This window comes from Centruroides sculpturatus, unplaced genomic scaffold (assembly GCF_000671375.1).
Source record: "Centruroides sculpturatus isolate CEXI.00-Female unplaced genomic scaffold, Cexi_2.0 scaffold2104, whole genome shotgun sequence".
NCBI lineage: Eukaryota > Metazoa > Arthropoda > Arachnida > Scorpiones > Buthidae > Centruroides > Centruroides sculpturatus.
Genome location: NW_019386440.1, coordinates 48,615 through 73,862, shown reverse-complemented (window position 1 = coordinate 73,862; position 25,248 = coordinate 48,615). Strand labels below are relative to the sequence as shown.

At 33.0% G+C, this 25,248-nt stretch overlaps 1 protein-coding gene across 2 annotated transcripts in view; it reads left to right on the top strand.

Annotated features, from left to right (window-relative positions):
* Positions 1 to 6,249: 6,249 nt before the first annotated feature.
* Positions 6,250 to 25,248, top strand: part of LOC111614971 (WAS/WASL-interacting protein family member 3-like) — a 59,104-nt gene continuing 40,105 nt past the window's right edge. The window contains exons 1-3 of one of the 2 annotated variants that reach the window (XR_002755016.1): positions 6,250 to 6,426; positions 22,959 to 23,176; positions 24,754 to 24,876. Coding sequence is in view for 1 of the 2 variants with exons in the window: in XM_023356343.1 (XP_023212111.1) it covers positions 22,984 to 23,176; positions 24,754 to 24,876 (316 nt within the window). In the remaining variant the exon portion in view is untranslated. The remainder of the gene's footprint in view (positions 6,427 to 22,958; positions 23,177 to 24,753; positions 24,877 to 25,248) is intronic. The other variant, XM_023356343.1, reaches the window with a different exon arrangement.

Sequence of the window (25,248 nt, the reverse complement as noted above, 5' to 3'; positions counted from 1 at the left end):
GACAAACTGCATCCCACAAATGCCTCAAAACTTGACAGTAGAACTCCTTGGTTAGCTGGCCTGACAGGGCTTATTGGGCTGCAATTTGAAAAAAAATTGTAAACCTATAAATTTCTACTGTCGTCCATCCATCTTTCCTTAATCTCGAGAACAGTGTTAGATAGATGAACTACGACACCAGATATGGAAATCTTTAGGGCAGCAGGCCCCAATTAACTATATATGAACTTCTGGTTTGAACCAAAGTCATGTTATTTGTCAAAATTTTCTCCTGAATGGAGTAAGATTGATGACCAGCATGACTCTATTGTTAAAGGAAAAGTATGAAGTACAGTAGTAAGCCACTATTACTTTGAGATGGAGAGCACATATTTTAAATTAAATAAATTAATAATATGATTAAAAATTGCTGCCTGGCACTATGACAATGTTATAATAAATAATTGCTCATTCATAATATATAACTGCCCCCTCACGATTGGAAAGAAAAGTCGTCATTAGTTGTCTCATTAGTTATAATCTTGTGAATATATTTTTGTTTTGCAACATTGTCAGTATATTTTCACAATGAATCTGATAAAATATGCTATTGAGATATAATTTGTTGTAATAATGTTAAAGGAGCTCATATTTATTCTAAGATCATTCAATGATGACAACTAAAATGTTTGATTTATTTTGAGAATAAAGTTTGATTGATAATTTTCAATTTTTCATGGTTCAATTTTTATAATAAGAATGTTGAATTTTTATCTACAATAAATATTTATTTCATATATATATTAATTTAATCTACAGTATTCATTTTACATTAAAATAAAAATTATGTAGTAATGTTGTAATTTATATTTTGTTTATACTGAAATTAATATATATTTTATGTATACAAAACAGTCACTAGATAATCTTGACAAACAGGCCCTTTATTAAAACAAAACCTTTACAATGAGTTTTGTCAAAGACAAATGGTAAACATTAAAAAAAATGAAATGGACTTATATTAAATCCAAGTTGAAATTGGAATGATCTTTCAATATCAAATCTGTGCTCCTGTTTCTCAAGACAAATAACAAATAACTAGATTTTTACTCACAAAGTTTCATTCTGATTTATCTTTTGTAGTATCTTTATGATGTAAAAATATAATGCTAAAAATAAACACTCCCACCATCATAGAAAATGCACTTAGATAGTAAGGATAAGCTGATGGAATAAATCTGTCATACTGAGTGTGCTGAAGAGGACGTACAGAAACCTATAACATAAAAAATTTTATAAATCTTTTGCTATTAAGAATTAAGAATATTTTTGATTATATTTAATTCAAACTTTGTCTTGTTTTTTTTATTAAATAAATTCATTTTTATTAATTATGCAATATAAGAACAAATAATTTTTCAGTATTAATGACTAATACAATAATACAGGACCAAGATAATGTAGATTTTCAATAATTGAAACTTTAACTATCTCTTAACATATTATTCAAAAATGCAAAATTAAGATAATATAGTATATTGTTGTTAATAACGAATGCCAGATTAATGAAACTATCAGTGTAGCAAATTTATTTTCAATCTCCTGTCAATTTACTATGCTCCTTAATGTACAAGGTAGGACATGTATGTCCTGATGAAAAAATACTGAGATTTTTGAACAGTTTGATAGAAAAGCTATGTTTGAAAGTTTAATAGAGGGATAGTTGGCATTCAAGAAGTGTGACAACTTCAAACAAGTATTTGGTCCCAGATTAATAGCTCTGGATGTACCGGAAATTACAGAAGCAGTATTGAATGATCCCCATATAATCCCAATTTAAACCCCCTAGACTTTGCAATGTGAGTGGACAACCAAAGATAAAGTTTGTGTGACTCCAATGGAGAACCTATAGATTTTTTAAGACTGAATCAGAGATGCAATGAAATTTTTTATTTGAATGAAAAAAGTTTGATTTGCGTGACGACGACGAAGAATACGACGACGACGACGACGAAGAAGAAGAAGAAGAAGAAGAAGAAGAAGAAGAAGGTCGGTTTGTTACAGAAATTTGTTTTTATTTCGTTTAAATCGAAGGCGTTTTTTTGTTTTTTCCCCCAATTCGTTATTTTTCTTCCGAATGAGTGATTTGGACGTTGCCTCAGGACAGTTTTGGTGGGGATGTAGTGTACCTCCCGGGACTTGTTCCGTCTTCTCGAAAGCGACTATCCCGAATTGGGTCTGGATCCCAGAATCGACAAAGGGTTCAAATTTGCGGTAAAACTAGGATTACGGCACGTTGCCGACAAGTGTGCTCGAAATGTTCGAGACCTTGCACAAAGTCGTTTATCGCGACGATAGGAAATCGTGTGCAATGAGATGTCAAAAATGCCGGAACAACAGTTCGGCGTTCGAAGGAACTTTCGAAGGCAAAGTCGGCAAAATTCCCCGGAGTAGCATACTGTCGTTTGTGTGGCATTATCTAGCGTTGGATTGCTCGACTACCGTATCGGCTAACGCTGCCGGAATTTCTAACAAGGCCGCCATCGACTGGTCGAACCGCGTCCGATTCGCGATGCTAGTAGCTTTGCACAATATCCTGTCGTTCAAAATCGGAGGTCCGGGAAAAACTGTCGAACTGGACGAGACGGTTATCTGTAAGCGCAAGTACGAAAAAGGCCGTAAACTTAACAAAACGATCGCGACGCTTCTGCTTCTGATGTTGCCAGATGTTTTTCCCTTATGTCATACTTGCTTTATTCTTCATAAATGCTTAGCACCATATGAGGAAATTTATAAAGATCTTTTAACTAGAGGCAAGCTATCTAAAATTACGTACATTTTGCAAAAGGTAAAGCATGGATCTGAAGATAATGCAGAAAAATGCTCAGAGGATAAGGATAACTTGCCGTTTTCTTTTTGACAAGTTATCCTCGGTTAATAGTGCTTTTAGTGATAACGAAGAAAATATTATTTAATTTATATTAATATGTACCACTTAAATATCTTTATTAAAATTTTCTTATCTTAATTATGAAAATATAATAGCATGTTTTTTAATTTTTGGAACCTAACCCTCCTTTTCGTACTAGTTCTTTGTTTCGCATAACACGGCATTTTTTTGGAACGTAACTACCGTGTTATACGGGGGTTACCTGTACTTTAAGCTTTTTCAGTTGTCGTTGTTCTAAACGAATTAAATTCAAATTCCACTATTGGGTTATTGGGCTTGGATGGATCAAAAAAGTAGCCAGAAGTAAATCATCGGGGGCTAGAGAGGCAAGCTGATAGAATTACGACTGGTACTTTTCTCTTTCCTAGTCAGCAGTAAGAATATTTGCTACAGTTTAACTATTAAAAAATTACAATAGCTGATATTATATTTCGGCAGAAGCAACAACTTGATCTAATAAATCTGAAATGTCAAACGTGGAAGGGTTGCACGCATTGGTTTTTAAAGTAAAATTCCTCTACCAAGAATTAAATTTGTTGATCTCGCAGCAGAAACAAAGCATTTACCTCACCCTATCTTTCTGTTGGTAATTTTCATCTGAAGCTAAGGTGTCGTTTTTTTTTTTTGGTATTTAATGTTTTTAGGGGTAGGTTCTGTAATACATTTATTTAAATTTCATTCAAATTTACTCCGACATAGCCTATAATAAAATGTTGCTTCTTTGTTTTTCTAATGGTATCCTATATATATGCCCGATTTCTCTCTTCGTTTCCATTGTCTCCGTCATTGGGCTGCAATTTGAAAAAATTGTAGACCTATAAATTCCCACTGTCGGCTGTCTGTCCATTTGTATGAAATTCCGATGCAAACCGAAAGTCAAATTATTTCAATTTAAAACTTTTCCCTCGAAAGCAGTTAACGCGTGGTTCAGAATTTTAAAAATCAAATTCGTTAATTTTCTGTGATTTTCTATGATTTCAAAAATGTTTAAAAATGAAGAACATTGAGATATAAATAGAAGTGATATGCTTAATGAAATTAAAATATTTTGGCGACATTTTTCGTGAAAATTCATTATATACAATTTCAATGCAATATTTAAGCGTCATACACAAGTTTCCAAATTTGTATATAGTTTTATACATCTTATTAATTCTTCCAATTGCTACTGCTTCCTCAGAGAGTAGTTTAACTAACTTGTAAGTTAAATGAGCGCCATGTCTGCGACATTTTTATAACAACTGTTCGCGTAAGGAGCGCTAGTCTAAGGAAGATTTATGAGCCAGTCTTTAATCTTACGATGCATCACCGCCCAGGGTTCATGGTGACAGGATACTCTACAATGTGACATACTAGTTGAGATTTGATGAAATCTTTCATTGGTCAGTTTTCTATAGAAGGAGAGTCAAAAGATTTCTTACAGAATCATAATGAACAGATTTTATTGAACATATATGAGAAGCAATTATATACTGTATTAAAAGTGTATTATAAAATATATATGAAGAAACGTATCATGTACTGTACAATACGTTTGTTCAACTGAATGGGGACAAGGCAGAAGTGATTAGCGACCAGGTTTAAGGCAGAAGGTCACATAAACTTTAGGATGGTACTGCACTTATTGGTTTTTATACTGCTGTACGTCCCATTAAAGAGCATTCAGATATTTTGAAGCAGGGACGTTCGCATCTTTTCAACTAGTTCTTTTGCTGTATTTCTTAGAAGTGAAAGCAATGTGACTGCTAGATATAATGTATTTATTGGTTATCCGATAGAACAATAAAACTGATGGTATAAGAATGGATACCATATGCATTGTAAGTAGGCTATAGCAAAATTTTGTGATTATGAATTTTAACGTTTCCAAGTGTGTTATAAGTTACATAGAGCTCCCAAGCCATTAAAAAAAAAAGAGGACAATCGAATACCATCAACAACTTCTCGATGATCAAGATAATTCGGATAAGGGAGAATGACGTAGCAATTCCAAGTGTGTTCTCTTAAACGGACTCTACTTTATAAAGAAACAATACCGTAATGTGGTAAACTAAACCACGCAAAATCCATTTAACACACTAATTTGTAATCTGGTCCTAATATACACTATATACATATATGAGATTTCCACATATCTCACTCAATTAAACTGAAGGAAAGAAGGGTTCGCATTTACGATTATTTTACAAAAAGTGGTAATAATAGAAAGCAGACAGAAAGCTCTATTACTAAATAAACCCACGAACCGCCTCTCATCTTCATGGTCTCGTATATTTATAAGTATCTATAAAAATTACACTCCGTTGCAGAAGTTAACGTTAAGATCTCTCAAATAAAACTATTCATTGTAAACTATAAAAAAAACTTTGCGGTTATTTGCGAATTGATTTAAAAAAGTATAATCACAAATGCAAAAATTGCTTGACAAATTTAAAAATTGAGAAACGAAATCGAAGAAAACAGCTAATTAATCGTAATCAGGGACGACGCGAGTCGGGTTTAGGGCGTTTAGAGAGGTTAAGTTTAAAAAAGTGCGCTTGTTTGGTTTCACACAATTTTAGAACTAGATCCCGCAAGAGTTTATGCCGGTCCCGATTGCAACAACGAATGGAAAGATTTCATAACAACACAAATAGAATAGTCTACATTATTGAAAGTAAAGAAGGCAGATTGCATGAATTAATATAAATATTTCAACGAAATAAAGACGAAATATAATCATGCCTATGTAATTGTTAATTATTTCTTAGATTTCTAAGATTGATTCCGGTTGATAAAGGACAATGTTAAATTTCAACTTATGAAATATCCGAACGACCTAACGCTTTATAACCACTATATTATGCAGCCGGATGGCCGAGCGGTCAAGGTGGCAGCCTACCGCTTCGACTGAAATAATTAAATCCTAAATATGCGGCCGGATGGCCGAGCGGTCAAGGTGGCAGCCTACCTCTCTGGGGGACCCGGGTTCGAATCCGAACTGGTTGAAAAATCCCCAGGAATTTTTCGGGAGTTGGCCCGTTCGGATGTGCCGGGCTTCGTCTCTTACCCGGCAGCCCCATTGTCGGTCTGGCCGAACTCATAATGGGCATGCAAAAAGAGGACCTCTTAGTGCCCACAGGGCGGAAAGAGTTAAAAAAAACCACTATATTCTCAACAATTTAATCGTACAGAGTTCGGAATTTTTAACATATATTTTCCCGTTAAGAACTTATAGGAAATTCTCAATATCAGAAAAGTAAAAGCAGATTTCGCAATACCGAAATTCACCGGGAGGGACGCAGTTAGCGCTACTAGGCGTCGTTTTATTTACTACTGGCGCCATCTAAAGTCGGACTTTGGTTTTAGTCGATTTTTTCATTTTGTATCGGGCGGATTTCGACAGTGGCGTAGACTTCGTTTTTGGCAATTGTTTGTCGTCGTCCGATGGAAACCGGGAAAGAATAGTTTTTCGGATGCGCCTTTCGACCGGTCCAGCCAATTGGCCTTTTCTCCAGGTATGGTATTTACGTCGAACCGGTTGTGTTTGGCCCGTTCCCTAGCTGTGGCTATTTTATTCGGACTTAATCGACGAATCGTCGCCGGTTCCTCCGATGCCCGTAAATAAATTCGTTCGGATTTCGCGTTTCATTCTTAAATTAAATTAAATGGAATTTCCACTTTTTCCGTTTAAATAATTATTGTCGGGATGACGCCATCGGGCAAATGTCGACGACGGAAATTCTTTTTCGTTTTATTATTAAACGATAGTTTCTGCGCAAAAAATAAACGTCACGTGTTACACTCGATATGTACCGTTTAAAGCTTTCGCTCTTAAAGTCGATCGGGCGAATTTTTTTACTTTCTCAGTCGAAATATGCTAGGAGAATTTCGCCAGCACAACTACAGCTGTAGAGAGGCGAGAATATAATAGAGATGGATTGCACGGAACCCGGCCGAGAAATTTTGTATTAACGAAGTGTCTTATCGCAAAAGTTTTCCATTGGGAAATGACCTAAATCGATTAAAGCGAAAATTTTAATCGTCGATCAATGACGACAGAAAATTCTCTCGGCGATAAAAGAATTTTCTGTAAAATGTCGCCTGTGCCATCACTTTGCTTAATAAAAATCAATGATTTTTGCAAGAGATTGTTATTATTACACACAAGTAATTGTAATTATATTAAATTGCTCATTACATGTTAGGTGTGAGTAAATCATTCTAAAAAAAAAAGTTATTTATTCTGGATTTGGTTCTGTGCTGTTCTATTTATTTATTATTATTATTATTAATGTTTTATAATTATTTTAATTTTCTACTGTGCCCTCATTTTTATGTTTTATAAACTTTTTATTTAGTATTGGTCGGATGCCAAATGGTGATTCTCTTTGGTGGCTCAAGAACTTTACGGTTTCGTGACAGTAGTCTGGAGAATAAAACTTTTACTTTGCCGTATATTGCTAGACTGTGTTTCCAAGCTTGAAATTGGAATTTTAATTAAGTTTGTATGGTGCTCTGAAAAATTATAACCTGGCTACTATAATGATGGGAATTCGACTATAACAATAATTTTAGAAGTGGAAAATAAGATAAAGTTTCATAAAAACTAAGTAGAAATTCAATAGTACCCCTTGTTAGATCATTGGATGAGTCTATTACAAAAAATTTGCATATTTATAAAAAAGCACCTATTAAATTGCTAAAAAAATATAACTTCATGTATGTCTAATAGTTGAAGCTGGAATTATCACAGCATATAAAGATACTGAACACAGCTTAAACCCTTTTCCAGCAATTAACTTTAATTAAAATGAACATTTTTGGCCTGATTAATAAACCTTTGCCATGTTTTTAAATAGAGATTCTACTTTTGAATAGCGATATTACTAATAAAAGATACTGTTAGAATTTAAAACGCAACTTTTATCGTAAAAGTAGAATCTGTTTAAAAACCTGATGGAGTCTTAACGATCGGGCAAAAAACATTTCTGGCAATTAACTTCAATAAAACAAAAGTCTGTAAGGTGTGTTCATTGTCTCTACATATGAAATACCTCATTTACCTCATGTGAAATAAAACATTTTTTTTCAACAAAATAAGTTTTAATAATTAATTTGACTTTCATTATGCTGAATCAAATGTAAAATTCTGTTTGGCATGTTTCTAACATGATTGTCCCATGCCATTTGAATAGCTGCTTTCAGCTGTTGGACTATACCATATTATTAGTGATGTAACGAATATTCGGTTACTATTCGGTATTTGGCCTATTTTTCGCTATTCGGCCGAATACCTAAAAACAGGAGTAAGAAATAACAGAAACACAGTAAATTAATCATTTTGGTATTTAGATTTAATGATGTCGGGTTAGTGTTGTTTGTTTATATTTATTTATAACTTATAACATGCACAAAATAAAAAAGAAAATAATATTAGTCACATGTATTCGCAATTTATAATTACAAAGATCAGCAGACGTACACACTTATTCGTTAGAGAATCGTCGCACATCTGAGGTCTGACCCTGCCTATCCTTCTTTTTAAGCGTTCTTCCCTTTCTCTTTCCTCTATCACTCTAGTCCACGTATGTGTACATCAAAATACGCGCTCACGATACTTTTGATTTGTCACTTTTCTGTCGTAGATTTCCAATTTTACAATTATGTGACTCATAGCCTGGTGATAACGAAGAAAAGAGACAGATAGGATATCAGTATAAGTCACAGTTATGATTTCACAGATTCGAGACAGCTTGGTAGCACGAACAGCCTCAGGCTTTCGCCCGTTCACGCTAAGTTTCTTTCATTACAAGCATTTAGCTTTCCGAAGTCTATGACAACAATTGTTTGACATTGACGACCATGAATTTTGTGCCAATAAGCTGCCTTGACTTGTTCGATTATGTTATCAACTCAATTTTATATTTATTTTCACATTTTCACTTTGTGGTCCTTCTCTCTTCTTTTTCTGTTATTTACACATGTAGGTCATTTCAATGTTATCCACATTAGATATAATTTATCATATACAGTACTGCCATGATGCTCTTGTCTGTCCACTACAACTGTCAAGAATTAATGTGATTGACAAAGCGTAGTGACAGCGGGCCAGTAGAGAGCGGGGTCCTTGCCATAATGCACTTTGCGCGCCAATTTTTGTACGTGCGTTAATCAAGCCGAATAGTTTGGCCGAATATTCGGCTATTCGGCCACGCTTCTGGCTGAATATTCGGTATTTGGCCTGAGGCCGAATATACTATTCGTTGCAACACTACATATTATTGATTACTGTCATAAACTTTTTGAACTAGAATTTTCCAGGCATTTTCTATTGGGTTGAGATCTGGTGAACATGGTGGAGGGAACATAATTGGAATATGTTTACTTGCAAATCAGTTTCTTGTGCTGGTGTTTGTGTGAATGGAGGCATTGTTGTGCATAAATTTTAGAGAAATATTGCCATGAACTTCAAGGAAGGGGATTAAAGTCTGTGACACGCCGAAGCAATTTCTCACCTTCGAGACATGTCTCTGAGTGACAAAAGCCTGTTTACATTTGGCAATGTTCAGACACACAGGGAAACAAATTGTTGAAGTCATACAATCAACATTTCTTACATGGTAATTGTACATTTTTGCTAACAGCGTGAAAATGTGTATCTTTGTGTATCTAGTTGTGATATTCTAGTGTGGTTATACCATAAATTGGTTCTTATGATTGAATTAATAAAATTAAACATATCCTATTAGTCATCAAAGATGAACTATCCTCAATTTTTATTTTTGTGTTTAAACAGGCACAAATGCCAGCCTGTGCTTACGATTGGAACTTAAAGCTCCCCAAACCATCAAACTGTCCTTTCCACTTTCTGTCCATCTGGTCCATCCAGATGCCATGTTTTTTCATCATTCCAGATCAACAAATATCTTTATATAAATTAGTAGGTCTAAAATGATAAGTCAAACTATATAAGAAACTACTTTCTGATGTCCAATCTGTTGCCCTCAATCCTCTACTGCTGGGCAAATTCTGCATGCCTTGCCTTGTCAGTTGCAGTGATTGCTGGTTCCAGCTTTTTCTTCTTCTGGACAATATTTGGAATCCAATTTAACATGTTTCTTTTTGTGTCATGATCCACACACAGAGTTCAAATCTGCTCACAAGATGCCAAAGAGTTTGATGCTTTGCATACAATGTTATTCTTGTCTCTATCAGACAGTTTTGGTTTGCCTCCAGAACTTTTTTGTACCATATTCTGATGGATTTTTCAAATAATTATTAATGACACGAGTGACCAGCTTAATTTTCTGGCAATTTCTAGATTGGTCTGTTCACTTTCATGAAATGCTTCAATTTTTCCATTTTCTTCATCAGAGAGCATTTTATCATGTGGCATTTTTGTCTCAAATAATATTATACACATGTCTATTACATAATAAAATAACATTAAACTCTTAAGCAAAATCTGGAAATCAATACCTTTATTTTCAGTGATGTTACATTTTTTCAGCAATTGTAATTGGTGAATATGCAATTTTTGTTTTGTAATAGACAAATCCAATGATATAACAAGGGGTATGATTGGGTTTATTGGGTTTGTGTAAAACTTTATCATAGTCTTTATTTAAGTTATTGTTATAGTCAAATTCCCATTATTTTAGTAGTAAGGTTATAATTTTTCAGAGTGCTGTAATATGATTTTATAGGACGTTTCTAAAATTTTTCAAGTGCTATTTTCTAAATAAGAGTACAAAATATTCATACTGATAATGAAAGAAACTTGTCACATTGATTTGATGTTGAAACCCCATTGCTTTGCACTAACATAAGCTCTCCTGCAAAATGTTTTGAACTTTTTCTGTGTAAGAGAAGGTGATAGCCTGTTGTTGAGATTTTTCTTTCTTTTCAATGTCCTAAAATGACATTGAAAAAAACAGATAAAGAATGGATGATGGTGTTAGATTACAAAGCCTTATACCCATCAATTAAATTGCCTCCTTGTTTTTGTACCTTGAGGGATATTTTATTCGCTAACATTAAGAACACTATGAAATACCATAAGCAGATTTGGAGTTAGCAGACTTAATTTGCCACACATCTTTCTTTAAATTTGAGGATAAGACTTACCTGCAGGGATGGGGTGTACCGATGGGTAGCCCTATGTCAGCTGTACTCTGTGATTTGGTGCTGTGTAAACTCGAAAGCTGTATCCTCCCTTCATTTCAAGAAGACATATTGGTTTACGCAAGATATGTAGATGATATCTTTATTTTGTGGAAAGATAATCGCCACACTAACCATTTTATAAATCTAATCAATAATAACCTGTATGGTTTAACACTGGAGCTGGAGCAAGAAAGCGGAAGTAATGTTAATTTCTTAGATTTATCTTTTACATGCAAAGAAGGGGAAATCAGAACAGATATATACCGTAAACCAGTTTATCTCCCTATTATTATCCCTAGAAATTCTGCACATCTGGAGCACATAAAAATGATGGTTTTTCATTCTTGAAGAAGTCTCTTAGAAGAGTGCACACACATTGCACCAGTGTGTGTGCACTCTTCTAAGGAGTTAGACTTATAAGGAGTTAGATTACAGTATATTCGAAATACAGCAATACAACAAGGGTACCAAAGAGAAAGGATAGTTGCTCTTATTAGGGATTGTCAGAAGCATCACCGCAGGCAAGGAAGAGATCAGCAAAGGGAAAAGATTTCAATCAGTTACATACCGTTTCTTAAAGGAATTGTTAAGAAGGTTAGAAGAAATATGAATTTACAGATAGTTTATAGGTGTAATCCTATTGTATACGGATTCTTTAAATTTAGCCCACATACTCGCAGAGATTGTTAGAAGTGTGATATTCCCCATTTTTATATATATTTTTTAATCCTTTATAATTTTGATTATTTAATTGCTCCTTCCTCTCTTCCTTGGCATGTTGTGAAATTTCTGATAGTTGGATAATAAACCGTTTTATTGTAATTTGTCTTTTTAAATTATTTTGAGTTGATATTAAAATTTGGAAAAGGGGGATCCCTAGATCGGTAAAATAGGCGAATTTCCTCCTACAACTTCGGTTGTTGTTCGGGATACAGTTAAGGTTTTAACAAAGTTCAAGCGAATATATAATTAGCAAAAAAAAGTTGAAATAAAGTGATTAAACAAAAATTATTACAAATATTGTAAATAACAAATACATATATAGAGATATTTTTTGGAGGGGGGAAATAGTCTTCACAATTTGAAATTGATCGAACACACAGTAAAATTCTCATATACATGCACGCCATCTATCGTAGGATAAATACTATGCCAGAAACCTTCATGGGGAGTGTATTAAAAGACTTCCCAAAGCTTCATGGCAATCGTACTATGCCAGAAACCTTCACGGGAGTATATTAAACAACTTCCCAAAGTTTCATGGCAATCGGATAAATGGTGTGGTAATGCATGAAGGACAGACACACAGACATACATTCATTTTTATATATATAATTTATTTAATTATGGGCATATAGTAATGTTAATTTGAGAAGAATATATTTAAAACATTTAAAAAACAAATATCAAAATTAAAGAGATAAATTTGGAAAAGTCATCATATAATAAAAACAATTAAAAAGAGGAAAAAATCAATATGTTCTTATGAAAATTGGTACAAAAATAATATACAACATACAGAATGAAATTATTCTATGTAGCCTCTGTTAGCTTGCATGATCATATTCAGCCTTTATCTGAAACAGCTGCAAGCATGCTTGACGTGCTCCTTGTCCATTTTTGTCATTATATCTATGATGGAGCATTCTTGGTATTTTGATGTTTCACATTTATCTTTGCATCAGCCATGCCCCACATATAGTAGTCAAAGGAATTGTGGTTGGGCAGGATGGGGGGGGCTAAAGTCAGCAGACCAGAACCTGAGCCTTTGGTTTTCTGTCCTTGTTCTTTTCGGTAAAGAGATGGCATTTCCTGAGGATAAGAGTATTTGTATAGTATTACAGGTCTTCATGCACTGTCAGATTAATCCTTGACTTTGCTAAACCCATTCTTTTGTGAGTTCACTCATAATTCATGCACCATCTGATCAATCTTCTTCAATTTGGATATGAATTCACTTCCCTTGTAATCAGAATGCTTACTGAGTTGCTCTGTCAGGAGTCACATTCTCTTTGTTGTCAGATTCCCTGAACATATTGCATGTTGTAAAATTGCATCTTCTCATGACCAAACTATGCTATGATTTATGGGACAACTTCCTGGCACAGTGATTCCTATACAGCAGTTCTTTTATCATATTTTTGCAACATGTCTGATCTAGTTGTTGACTGTTGGTGATTTCTTTTTGAGTGATTTGAAGCATATTCATACTTTTGTCAACAGTCTTTATCCTCTAACATTACCTGCAAAGAAATTCTGGTTTTACCTCAACGACCTTGTACAGTAGATCCCCCTATAAAAGCGTTTCCTATAGTTATGATTCCTATAAAAATTGTGGCATTATCCGTAAACAACGGTAAAAATAACTCCTATAATACGTAAAACGTCATCGGGCAGCCGAACTACTTACCCGCCGTCCGTAGCGCCACGCTACGGAGAGATTTCTATCGTCTGGACAGTATTATATAAATTATATATAAATTAGGTACTGTACATATAATTATATATTAATTATATATAAATTAGGTACTGTATATATAATTATATATTAACTTAATTTATTGTAACTTTATTATAATTAAATATATATTTTTCGCCGTCTAGCGTCACGCTACGGCGAGTTAGGCGACCTATCGTCTGTTTAGTACTGTAATTTTATACATTTCTTGTGAAAGAAACATTTCTTATTTAACGGCCATAAAAATTATTTATATTAATGATGTCTCCAAAGGTCAACGAAGTTTTAGCAGAAAAATAATATCAGAAATAGCGGCCGCAATTTGATGCGCTGTTCCGCGACGAAACCAAGCTTTAGCAACGGGCGTAGTCGAACGGTACACACTCGGTAAGCAATCCTACAATTTTTTGTTTATAACGTAGTTTATACGGATTATTTTCAAAAAAATATACGTATTTTGGAAATGTTGAGTCGAATTAGTCTAGAATCGATTAATTTTATGAAAGAAAACCTTTCAAACAGCCGTAGTCCGTAAACTATGATTCCTACAAAATTGATTCATAAAGAACGGAACGTATCTACCGTCTTATAGGGGGATCTACTGTATTTATTTTTGAAATTTGTCAAAATGGAGAAAATATGGATAACACCATTTCAAGTCTTATGTGCAACGCTTTAAGTATTTGAACTATAAAATAGAAAAGTTATTATTTTAAAGTCAGTTTTTGATATTTTGTATGCTTTCCTTAGTTTGAAATCAGAGATAAATATGTAGCATAGAATTTATCTAGGTTTCAATAGAAATCGCATCCCATTCTACTTTGCAGGTTACTTTCCAGGTTATATAGCATGGGAAAGTATTGTAATACTGTATGTCAGATTTGACTGTCTGGGTTTTTGTAAATTTCAGTATTTTGAGACCCTCAGAACCAAAAAACTCAAAAAAATGGGGAAAATCGTATGCATGGGAATCTATTTTGTTTAATATCTCAGGATAATGTAAAGCTTAAGAAATGAAATTTGGCATGGTACTTTGCATAAAAGGTACAGGTATGCTATTAAATTTTTAAGTGCAGAACTCGAGGATGGGGGAGATCTGAGTTATATCTCGGCTGGAGTAAGACTTAATGAAAAGTTTTCTCATATAAGTTTTAAGCTATTTTAGAAGAATCTTACATGTAAGATTCTTCTAAAATGGCAACCCAAATTAAAATATTCAGCAACCTGTTGCATAACTTTCTCAGTGAAGCTGAGAATGTTATGTGACGTTGATGGATGTTTTAATTCAGAGATTGTTGAAATTGCCCTGGTTTTCACAAGCTTTCTGAAGTAAAATTCCCCATAAGTTTTTAATGGAGTTTAGATGTTGACTGCATGCTGGGCAGTTTAGTATATCTATTTCTTTATCTTAAAACTACTACAAAATACTTGTGCTGAGTAAATTGCAGTGTGACAATGCTTCAAAGTAAAATGTTCTCCCATAAGAACTTTGGCATGATTGAGAAGCTATATTTTAGTGCACTGATGATGTTACCTGATGTCATTCAAGTAGAAATCCAGACTAATGGATGCTTTCCACAGAAAGGAAAAGTATCCCAGATCATTATGGTCCTACTTTTAAAGTTAGTCTAAAGTTATTTTATCTGGCCCATGTAAATTGAACTTTTTTCATCACTAAATTTAAATTAATGTGTTTTATGCTGGTAGTCCCAATTTCTGGACCTTGCCCCTGCAGAAGTTTTGCGCCTATCAGTCTATCAAAGAATGTAGCCAACTTTTTATTTATTTTATTTAAAGTTTTATGTCTTATAGATAAAGTGAAAACAAACATATGATGCAAAGTAGAATGCACTATTACTCAGACACCTGTAATGTACTAAATTAGTTTTGTGAGTCTGTCATATCATATTTAATGTACTCTTCAAAATATACTGAATATCTTATCAGTCTTATTGCTTCCACCTGCTCTCCATTTTTTTACATAATTTTTCTTTAAAGCAGTAAATAACTGGAGCTGACTTTCCAAGTATTTTTGCTATTTTATGATTATCCAGATGACATTTTTTATAAGCATTTATTCCTTTAGTTATTGATTTTTCATGTTCCACTGCCTTTAAATTGAATAAAAAATTCTAGTATCAGGTTAAAAATACAAAAACAAAATAACCAATTTTCAACTTAAATTTAATATTACTTAAAATAAAGTGGTGATGATCAAATGTCCTTGCAGTTTCATTGTTCTTGAATTTTGTAATTGAGACAATTGTGTGAGAGTCAAAATTTTGTTAATTTTATAAAATAAATTTATTCTGTACCTACAAAGTTGAAATATAGAGGCTGTGGGAATTTTATGTCTTAATATAAACATTCTCACGAGGAATCCGTGCATAGTTTACACTTACAGGCAAAATTCGTCATATAGTTGCCATTCTATCACCACCTTTAACCCCACACCTGCTAAAACAATTGATCACCTGACTAATTTTCCCACCACAAAAAGTATAAAAGCCCTCCTCCTTCCTCTCTTGGGGGAATCGCCGAACGTCGAAATTGGACATCACCTTCCCCCTCGCAGACCTACACTTGTGTCACCACTCAGAATCCATTTGGACGACATCATGGGAAAATATCCCACTAGTATATGCAAAGAGGTATGAATGCATATTTGTAAACTTTCTCTCTCCGCCATCTGCGCAGTAGCAGGATAGGTTGTTATAACGGAACTTAGAGTAATTAGGTTTGTAAATTTTTTCCCATAGAGGATTGTAATAAACTCTTGGTTTTAAATGGTGTCTTTACTTGACTTAGCCAACATCTTATTGTCAACCCCCTCTGACTCTCCTCCACTCGCGTAACATGTAACTGAACAAAACGCCATCCTTGACAAGAAAGTAGGTCACTGACCTGTGGCTGGAAGGAGAGGACTTCCCAACCTCCCCGGTGGCTCACAATTGAAACTAAATTGTTTAACTGAAACACATTTTGATTTGACCATGATATTTACAGTAATGATTTTTTATCACTCAGTGAACATTTGAATTAGGACACAATTCAATACTGATGCTATTTGTATTTCCTTTGCTGTACTAATTAAATCCCTTCAAGGATGTCAACAGAGAAGCTTTTACTTTTAAAATTGCATTTGTTTGAAGTCATCAGGACCTTACATTTAAGATTAGAGAAATTTGTTTTTTAAACCATTTCAAAGATAAAAAGATTTAAAAGATAAAAAACATACTGAACTAATGGGAGTTATGATGAAACAAAATTTGACATAGGCCAAATATCATCAAATAAGAGAGTTGACTCTTGATAGAGATTTGACGTTTAGTATCCTAATGCATTTCATTGGGCTACAATTTGAAAAAATTGTAGACTTATAAATTCCCACTGTCATTTGTCTATCCATCTCTTTCCTTAATCTCAAGAATGGAGTTAGATGAAAGATGAGACCAGATATGAAACCTTAGGGGTAGGAGGCCTGATTAACTATATTTGAACTTCTGATACAAACTGGAAGTCAAGTTCTTTCAATTCAAAACTTTCCCTCCTGAAAGCAGTTATTAGATACAATAATTGGCATGACTCCATTGCTAATTGAAAAGTATGATGCACAGGGGGCAAGACACTACAGTACTAATTTGAGGTGGAGAGCATATATTTTAAATGAAATGAATTAAAAATATGATTAAAAATTGCAGCCTGGCATGGCATTGTGGTGATGTCACAATAAATACAGTAGAGCGTCGTTTATCCAAATCAATTGGGGACTAGGGTGGTTCAGATAACTTATTTTTCGGATAACGAATCATGTACGAAAAAATATATTAATTTATCCCATGTTGAAATTTCTCTCCATTGCGTGTCACTTCGCGTTGAATTTTCGTCGATGTTAAGCCTAACGAAGACTATTGTATTGTTAAAAATTGTTTTTTTATTTTGTACAAACAAAATAAATTTATTGAAAAATAAAAACAATAAAAAATTATACATCAGATGTTAATTTAGTATCAAAAATGTAAAATATTTGAGTAGCCTGAGAAATAGCCAAAGATTGCAGCCCCACAGCACTAGCGAAAATTTAAATTTGCTGACTGGAATGCTTTCGGATAACGGACGTTTCGGATAAACGACGCTCTACTGTAATTTCTTTTTAAAGATGTATAATATTTTGCATGTAACAGGATTAATGAAATACTTTTCCACAATATACTTATTTTATAATTAACAAAACTTGGTACCATATGAAAATGAAATCTTTTCACCACTGCTTATTAAAGCAACAAAATATAGAATTTCTTTATTTTCAAAAATGCTTTAAACTCAGTTTGAGCCATCCTCAGTTCAGGGTATTTTAAAAATGATATTCTAAGAATGACATATAGAATAAAACAAAACAAAAAAATTTTAAATTATGGTTTAAACTTTTATTCTCTGTTCTACATACATATCCTTGATCAGTTAAAATGTAAAATATTTGGCCTAATGTTTTCAAACATTTCATTTTATTGCAGTCATTCAAAGAATAAAAGTTTTTTCTATTGATGAACATTAACATTTGAAAGCATTTTGCTTTTAAAAAGATTTTAGCTTAAACTGTTCCCTGTTACAACATGTGAAGTTTGTGGTTTTTCGGTTTTTAGTTACATCGCACACAATTTGTTTTATCAGTATTGTACTTATTTTTAAGGGTAAACTCCAATATAAGAATTTAGCAATTAGTATATTCACAGCAAAAACTTGTTATTGAAAATAAAACTACACACAAAATAAGAAAATGATTTTTATTTCTTTTACTGGTTTATATGGTATTTTGTGTGTAGTTTTATGCTAACAATTAGTACAATTGAGGAATTAGAGCAAGCTAATGTCCAGCCTCATTTTCACTATTTTGAGAGAATATGGTTTGAAAGGTTTGGTAACCAAATGTGTGTTTGCAATAACAAAAGTAAAAAAAAAAAAATGGAACATACTAGAAATTAGCTAAAGATAACTTAAACCAAATACAATTTTGTGTTATAACACTTCAACTAAGTGAAGATCTTGTGAGACTAAGAAATTCAGCTTCTTGTATATTAACCTTAAAAGACAAAAAGTATGTAGCAATTTTATCTGAGCTTTATGACTACCTTCACACTTAGGTCTGTCATATGTTAATCATAAATATTAAAGTATTGAAGAAAAAGTCAATAGCTGGGTTTTGTAAATATGGGAAAAATAGTGCTAACCCACATTTATTTTGTTATGCCATTTGTTCACTTACTGATAACAAAGCCACAGGTCTTGATGGCATAACCACTAGAATGATAAAACATGCATTTGAGGCCAATCCTACAGTGTTTGTAATTCTGCTTGAACACTGGCCTTTTTCCTACTCAGTGGAAAAAGGCTAGTGTCAAATTGATTCCCAAATCCACCAGCGCTAACACTTACAAAAAATACAGGCCAATCTGACTTGTCCCCACTGGGAAAAGTGTTAGATGGTCTAATGATTGATAGGCATACCACAATTATCACTGTTAGATTTTAGAGATGACTTTGATCACGCCTGGTGGCCTTTTATCCTGCACACATTACATGCTCATCACTGCCCTCAAAATCTTTACAAACTTCTTCAGTCCTATCTTAGCAACAGGTGTGTAGGTCTTAATACAACACAAAATAACATAGTCATACCCATCATTTGAGGCTGCCATCAGGGATCCTGGTCTGGTCTTGGTCTCTGGAACATAGCCTATAACTCTATCCTGCACTTAAACGACACCCTGCCTCCTGGCTGCCGCATACAGGGTTATGCGGACGACACAATTATCCTAGCTTCACACAGGAACAGTGAACGCTTACAGGACATAAGCAACGACATTCTCAATAACATTCACCAGTGGAGTATTAAGCATAGGCAACCCATTAACACAGATAAATGTGAGAGCATGATAGTTGGTAGGAACGTGCCACTTGTCAGGAAGCTTGCCCTTCGAATAGGTGCTCACAGAATAAAGTAAACAACAGAAATTAAATATTTAGGTATTATACTTGACAAGAGACTTAACTTCACACCCCATATCAAATACATCACTGACAAAGCTAAAAAGATGCTCTCATTAGTATTGCTAGGAATACATGGGGCCTTGGCCCTAATGCTACTAAGCTTATTTACAGGGGTGCAATTCAGCCAGCACTCCTCTATGCCATATATGTCTAGGACCATGTGGCTGCCAAAGTCCATAACTGTAAAAAACTGTTATCTGTTCAAAGGATTTCAGCTCTCTGCATTTGTAAGGCTTATAGGACTGTACCCTTTGGTAATGTCAGGATTAAGCCCTATTGACTCAGTATATTTATTTCGTTTGTAAAACATAAAAAATTAATTTTTCTATGATACAGTTAACACGATTATCATTAAACAAAAATTTTTAGACTTAACATCAACAAAAATTTAACATGGCGTCACAGGCAGCAAATAAAAAATTCAACATCGAATAGGTTAAACGCATTATTTGGCAGGAAAATCTTGTCACCTTACCCTGGCGAGATTATAGTGACTTGGATGTTGACAAAATGATTAGAATAGGTAAGATTCCCCCCAGTTTGACCAGATCAATGATGTCGAAAAATTCAGCATCAACAAAAATACCTTTCCGACTTACGATTACCACCCCTCCCATCAGCTTGCTCCTGACATTTACTTTGAAGATCCAGATGATCATTTAGGATTTACACTGACGGTTCCACTGGGTGACGATGTGGGTGCCGCTTTTGTAGTTTACTTCAACATAGGCCACGAGCTTCACAGTGCATGCTTCCATCTAGGTACACACTGCTCAATAGCATAGGTGGAAACTTTAGCTATTTATGAGCTTAATTCACATTAGGCGTAGGAAGGACAAAAGACACCTTACACTATTGCATTTATTCTGACAGTAGGGTAGCTTTACACAGGATTGCGAAGACTGATAGCCTCTTAAAACTGGTCCATCTCATACACCACATTCTCAGACACTTAGACAACAACTTTAGATAGATTTCAAATGGGTCCTGGGTCATGCAGGGGTTCTTGGCAACAAGACTGCTGACCATCTTGCCAAACAAATTGCAAAGTCTTCAGTCATTAGTACTGTACTTTCAGCTATATTTCTACCTCGTACATCAACAATCATATCAAGAAGCAAATCTTCATTCTCTGTCAAGACAGCTGGGACCATGACACCATGGGTAGGCTCATCTACACTTTCATTCCCTAGGTTGACAGTACTGTGATTCTTTGCTACTTTTACCCTAGTTAACCCTCACTCAACTACTTACAGGACACGGCAACTTTAAGCAATACTTGTATAGATTTAACCTTGGTGACAATACACAATGTGATTGTGGTATTCACGAGGACCAAACACCACTTCACTTAGTTTTTTGCTGCAATAGGTACAATCACATTAGGGGTAGTTTAATGAGAGCTGCTATTCTTGAAGGGTACAACTGGCCTTGCAATCTGCACCAACTCATTCACACAAGTACAATGTTTCATCATCTACTCTCATTTATATTTCTTAGTGGTGCTCTTGAGAGCACTCACTCCAGGGGCACGGATGGCAATTAGCTTTTCTTTGCTTTGTTTCAACTGTCCGTATATAGCTGCCTTTTAACTTTGTATTTTAATTCTTTTATCTGTCTTCTTTTTCAGTCTAAATTCAGTTAGTCCTAGTTGTAAGTTAGATTAGGGACTTTTAGCTTGATTTCCGGTTAGGATATGATAGGTTAGGTTAAATTTGTTAGCTTTATTTGTCTGGTTAGGTTTGTCCTAGGTTATAGTAGGTTAGTTTAATTAATGAGTAAGTTAATGTTTAAAAATAAAATAAAAAATAAGAATAAAACAAAAAAAAAAAAAATTGTTTGTCTCTGTTGGTCTGTTTGTATCGTCTAGTTTGTTATTGTGGTCGTTTGCTTTCAGCCTCTAATGAATGATGATTGACAGTGCAAGAAGCAAGACAGTGTCTTGCTGCAAGAAAATTTCAGAATTGTTCGGGGCAATACAAAGGTCTAATCATCTATTGGCATTTTGTGAAGTTCTTGAAACTACATTCTGTCCTACTTTATGTGCAGCTAGCATGATTAGTTCAATTTGACCAAAAATGTGGCTTGGCACTATCTTGTTGTGACACCCTCAATTGTGAAAAGAGCATTTCTTATTTCCTTAAGTATTTTTAAGTAAAAAATTTAAAATTAAAGAAGGCTGTAAATCCTTTAATTTTAGGTTGCTTATTCTAATAGCAAGTTTATATTTGGAGAAAGGTCTATGTTGATTCTTTCAGGTGTATACACCATTCCTCTATCCTTCTTGGATGATGATGATAATCTCCTATATATTGGAGTCACTTTTGATAGTTGATAGTATGTATTTCAGAGCATAACAAAACTCTTGATTAGAATAGAAAGTAGAGTTTGCAAAAGTGGTTTTAGGCAATGGATACATAGTTATGGGATGTTGTAAACTTTTGAAAACAGTTTCTAACAAAATTTTGTTTATTTAGGAGACTAATTATAAAACTAAAGCCAATAAACTGAAATTAATGCTACTTGGCACATCTATGTTGGATATTGCAGATAGTCCACTGATTATTATGGTCATAGTTTTCGTTGTTTTTATAAATGCATTTCTTTATATTAACATGTTCTAATGACACTCTTGTAAGTTTGCATATTTTCAATGTATCAATACATATATCCTTTGTATAACATGCTAATTATATTCTGAAAAACTGCCGTGTTATGCGAATCCACACTATATGAAACAAAGGACCAAGGGTTATGTTCCAGAAGTTAGCAAAAGTATACTGTTTTTTTTTTTTGTTACTAAGAATTCTCAATTTTAGATATATTCTCAATTTTCAAACCATGTTAGAGTGAAACAGTGTTGTAGTAGTATCATGTTGTATGAGAGATACCTGTATTTGTTGTAAAAATATCTATCATCATATTCTTGTACAAATTTTGAATGTTTTTTTTCTTCATATTCTGGTTTGTTTTTTATCCTGAAGAAATTCTGAAATATACAAAATGTTTGATTTATTAAAAATAATGTTTATTTAACACAAAAAGTTTCAGATTTTACTTTAATTTTAATATTATTTTTGTTTTTTTTTTCTTAGAATCTGGACAAGTCAATAGTCACTAATGTACTAATGGAGTTTATTACCAAATACATTCAATTCTGTCTTTGAATAGATTCAGTTCAAATTTTAAATAGGATCAGATGGAGTGTTATTAATTGGTGTAACATTATCAATTCAGTTTTCAATAATTTTTTTTACTTTAACTTGAGTTATCATTTCATTATATTTATTATATATTATTTTTGTTTAATTATATTTTATGACAAAAGTCAAATATTTAATTTTTGAAGTTTATTAACATTTATTTTTTATTTAGCTTTGTTTTAGAAAATCAATGTAGGATGTATCACCAGTCATCTTTATCACATCCACCACCACCACCTCCAACACTTCCACCTTTACCAACTAATAATAATTCAGTTTCTAAAGGAAAAGCTATTACACCAGATAGAAATGCTCTATTATCTCAAATTAGAGGTGGAAAAACATTGAAAAAAACAGTTACAAATGATCGAAGTGCTCCTCAAATAAAGAGTAAGATAAATTTTTGTATATTAGTATATTATATATACATATATAACATATTCACATTTGAAATATACACCCAGTTCTGTTTTTACATGGTAGATATGTTCCAAAAAAACTCCATGTAAAAAGTCATGTAAAAAGTTATTGTCCTTGTTACTGGAAAAATGGAAGACTTGGCTCCAGACTATTAAAATCAGTAAAATTATGATAAACACATTTTATGCAGGGTTTGAAATTAGTAGTTGTTCCTTTGTCTCAGGCAACCAAAATTTTATTTGGACTACTGAATGCACTTTGAAGTTGCCCAGTGGGCAATCTCATTTATTTTCTTGTCTTTTCTTAACTTTTTCAAACTACATGCATCTTTTATTCCATTAAATAGTGATAAATACTTTACTACTACTACTACTACTACTACTACTACTACTACTACTACTACTACTACTACTACATGTGATGATGATAAAAATAAAACAACCGAAAGTCTGTCTGATACATCAAACTCAATTATGATGACAAGTGCAGTGTGGCTGCCATGGAATATGAGAGCAGAAAACACAAGATGAGAAAGTAAAAAAAATTAAGCATTGGTAGATGGAGAAAAAGTATGTATGATATATGAAGTATTATTCATTTTAATAAACTGCAGTACCCTGCTGAATTAAATGAATGTCTTTAAAATTTATTACTGTTTAATATTCATTAATTTTACTCTCCATTGCATTTAAATTATAAATTTGATTCAAATCAAAATAAAATATTTTTCTAAAATATGTTAAATATAAATGCATCTTTAATATTAATACTTTGTGGTATTAATTTTGTTTTTGATTTTATACAAAATAAAATATATAAGAAATGGCATATTTTTGTCAGGACTGATGATTTCTCCAAAATAGACAAGTTACCATTTTATTCATTCTGAATTGAATAAACTGTATTGTATTTTAAATAGAGAAAAACCATATGCTTATTAAATAACCGTTTTGTTTTAATGATTAATGGGTGCTAAGAGTACTTCATATAAAATAATTTATTTTTCATAGTTTAGTAAATTTTTTTATTTGACATCAGAAAGTTTATTTAATATGGAAAATTGTTCAAATATAAGAAAAAATGCACGAATGAAGAATATCAAGAGTTTAAAGAAGAATATGAAGTGCTGTCTGTTTGAGTTATATAAAACTTCATATAACTCAGAAACACGTGGAAGCACAGTTTCAATTACATTATTTTCATACAGTACAATGATTGTATTGTATGAAACTGGTATTTCAGGAAAATTTTCTGCTCACATGTGCTGGGAAGTTTCTTGAAATCTATTTACTTAAAATGGAGATTTGTCTCAATTATTGTGGAATACTCTGTATTGTAAAATTTTTTTAAAATAGATAACTGATTGAGATGAAAAATATGTACCATGAATAAAATAAGAAAATATACAATATCATTTGTTAGTGATATTCATTTATACATTTAAATTTTATAATAATAATAATCTTTGAATATATGCTATATGTTTTAATTTTATTTACTATTAAAATTATTTTAATTCATGCAAGATTATATTTTTGCTTTCCTAGATGCCAAATCATCTGAAGAAACTAAAACTACAAATAATAAGGTTTCATTACAAAATGATCTTTTAGGTCTTGGATCAGTATTTGCTCAAGGGAAACCAAAACTTCGACCTTCTTTTAAATCAGGTAAGTTGCTTTAATAGAATGCATAAAAAGTTGTTTTTTTTTTTTTAAATAGTATTATATTTTTGGTGTCATTATTCATTATTATCCAGAAAAACTAATTGTCCTCAGGTAACAGAACAGAATATGCAATTAAATTAAATTGATGGAATTCGTTAATGAAAAACATAAAAATAATTCACCATTTATCACACCGGAATTACTAAAAAATTTTACACACCTGAACCATAATCATTATAATTTTATAGATATATATCGCTTTCATCCAGCACAAGTGGTGTGGTTGCTGTGTGGTATAAATTATCTTTGCCTCCTCAAATAATGCTTGTATGTCAGGGTCCGTGGCATATTGTACTAATGCTGTAGTATGTCTTT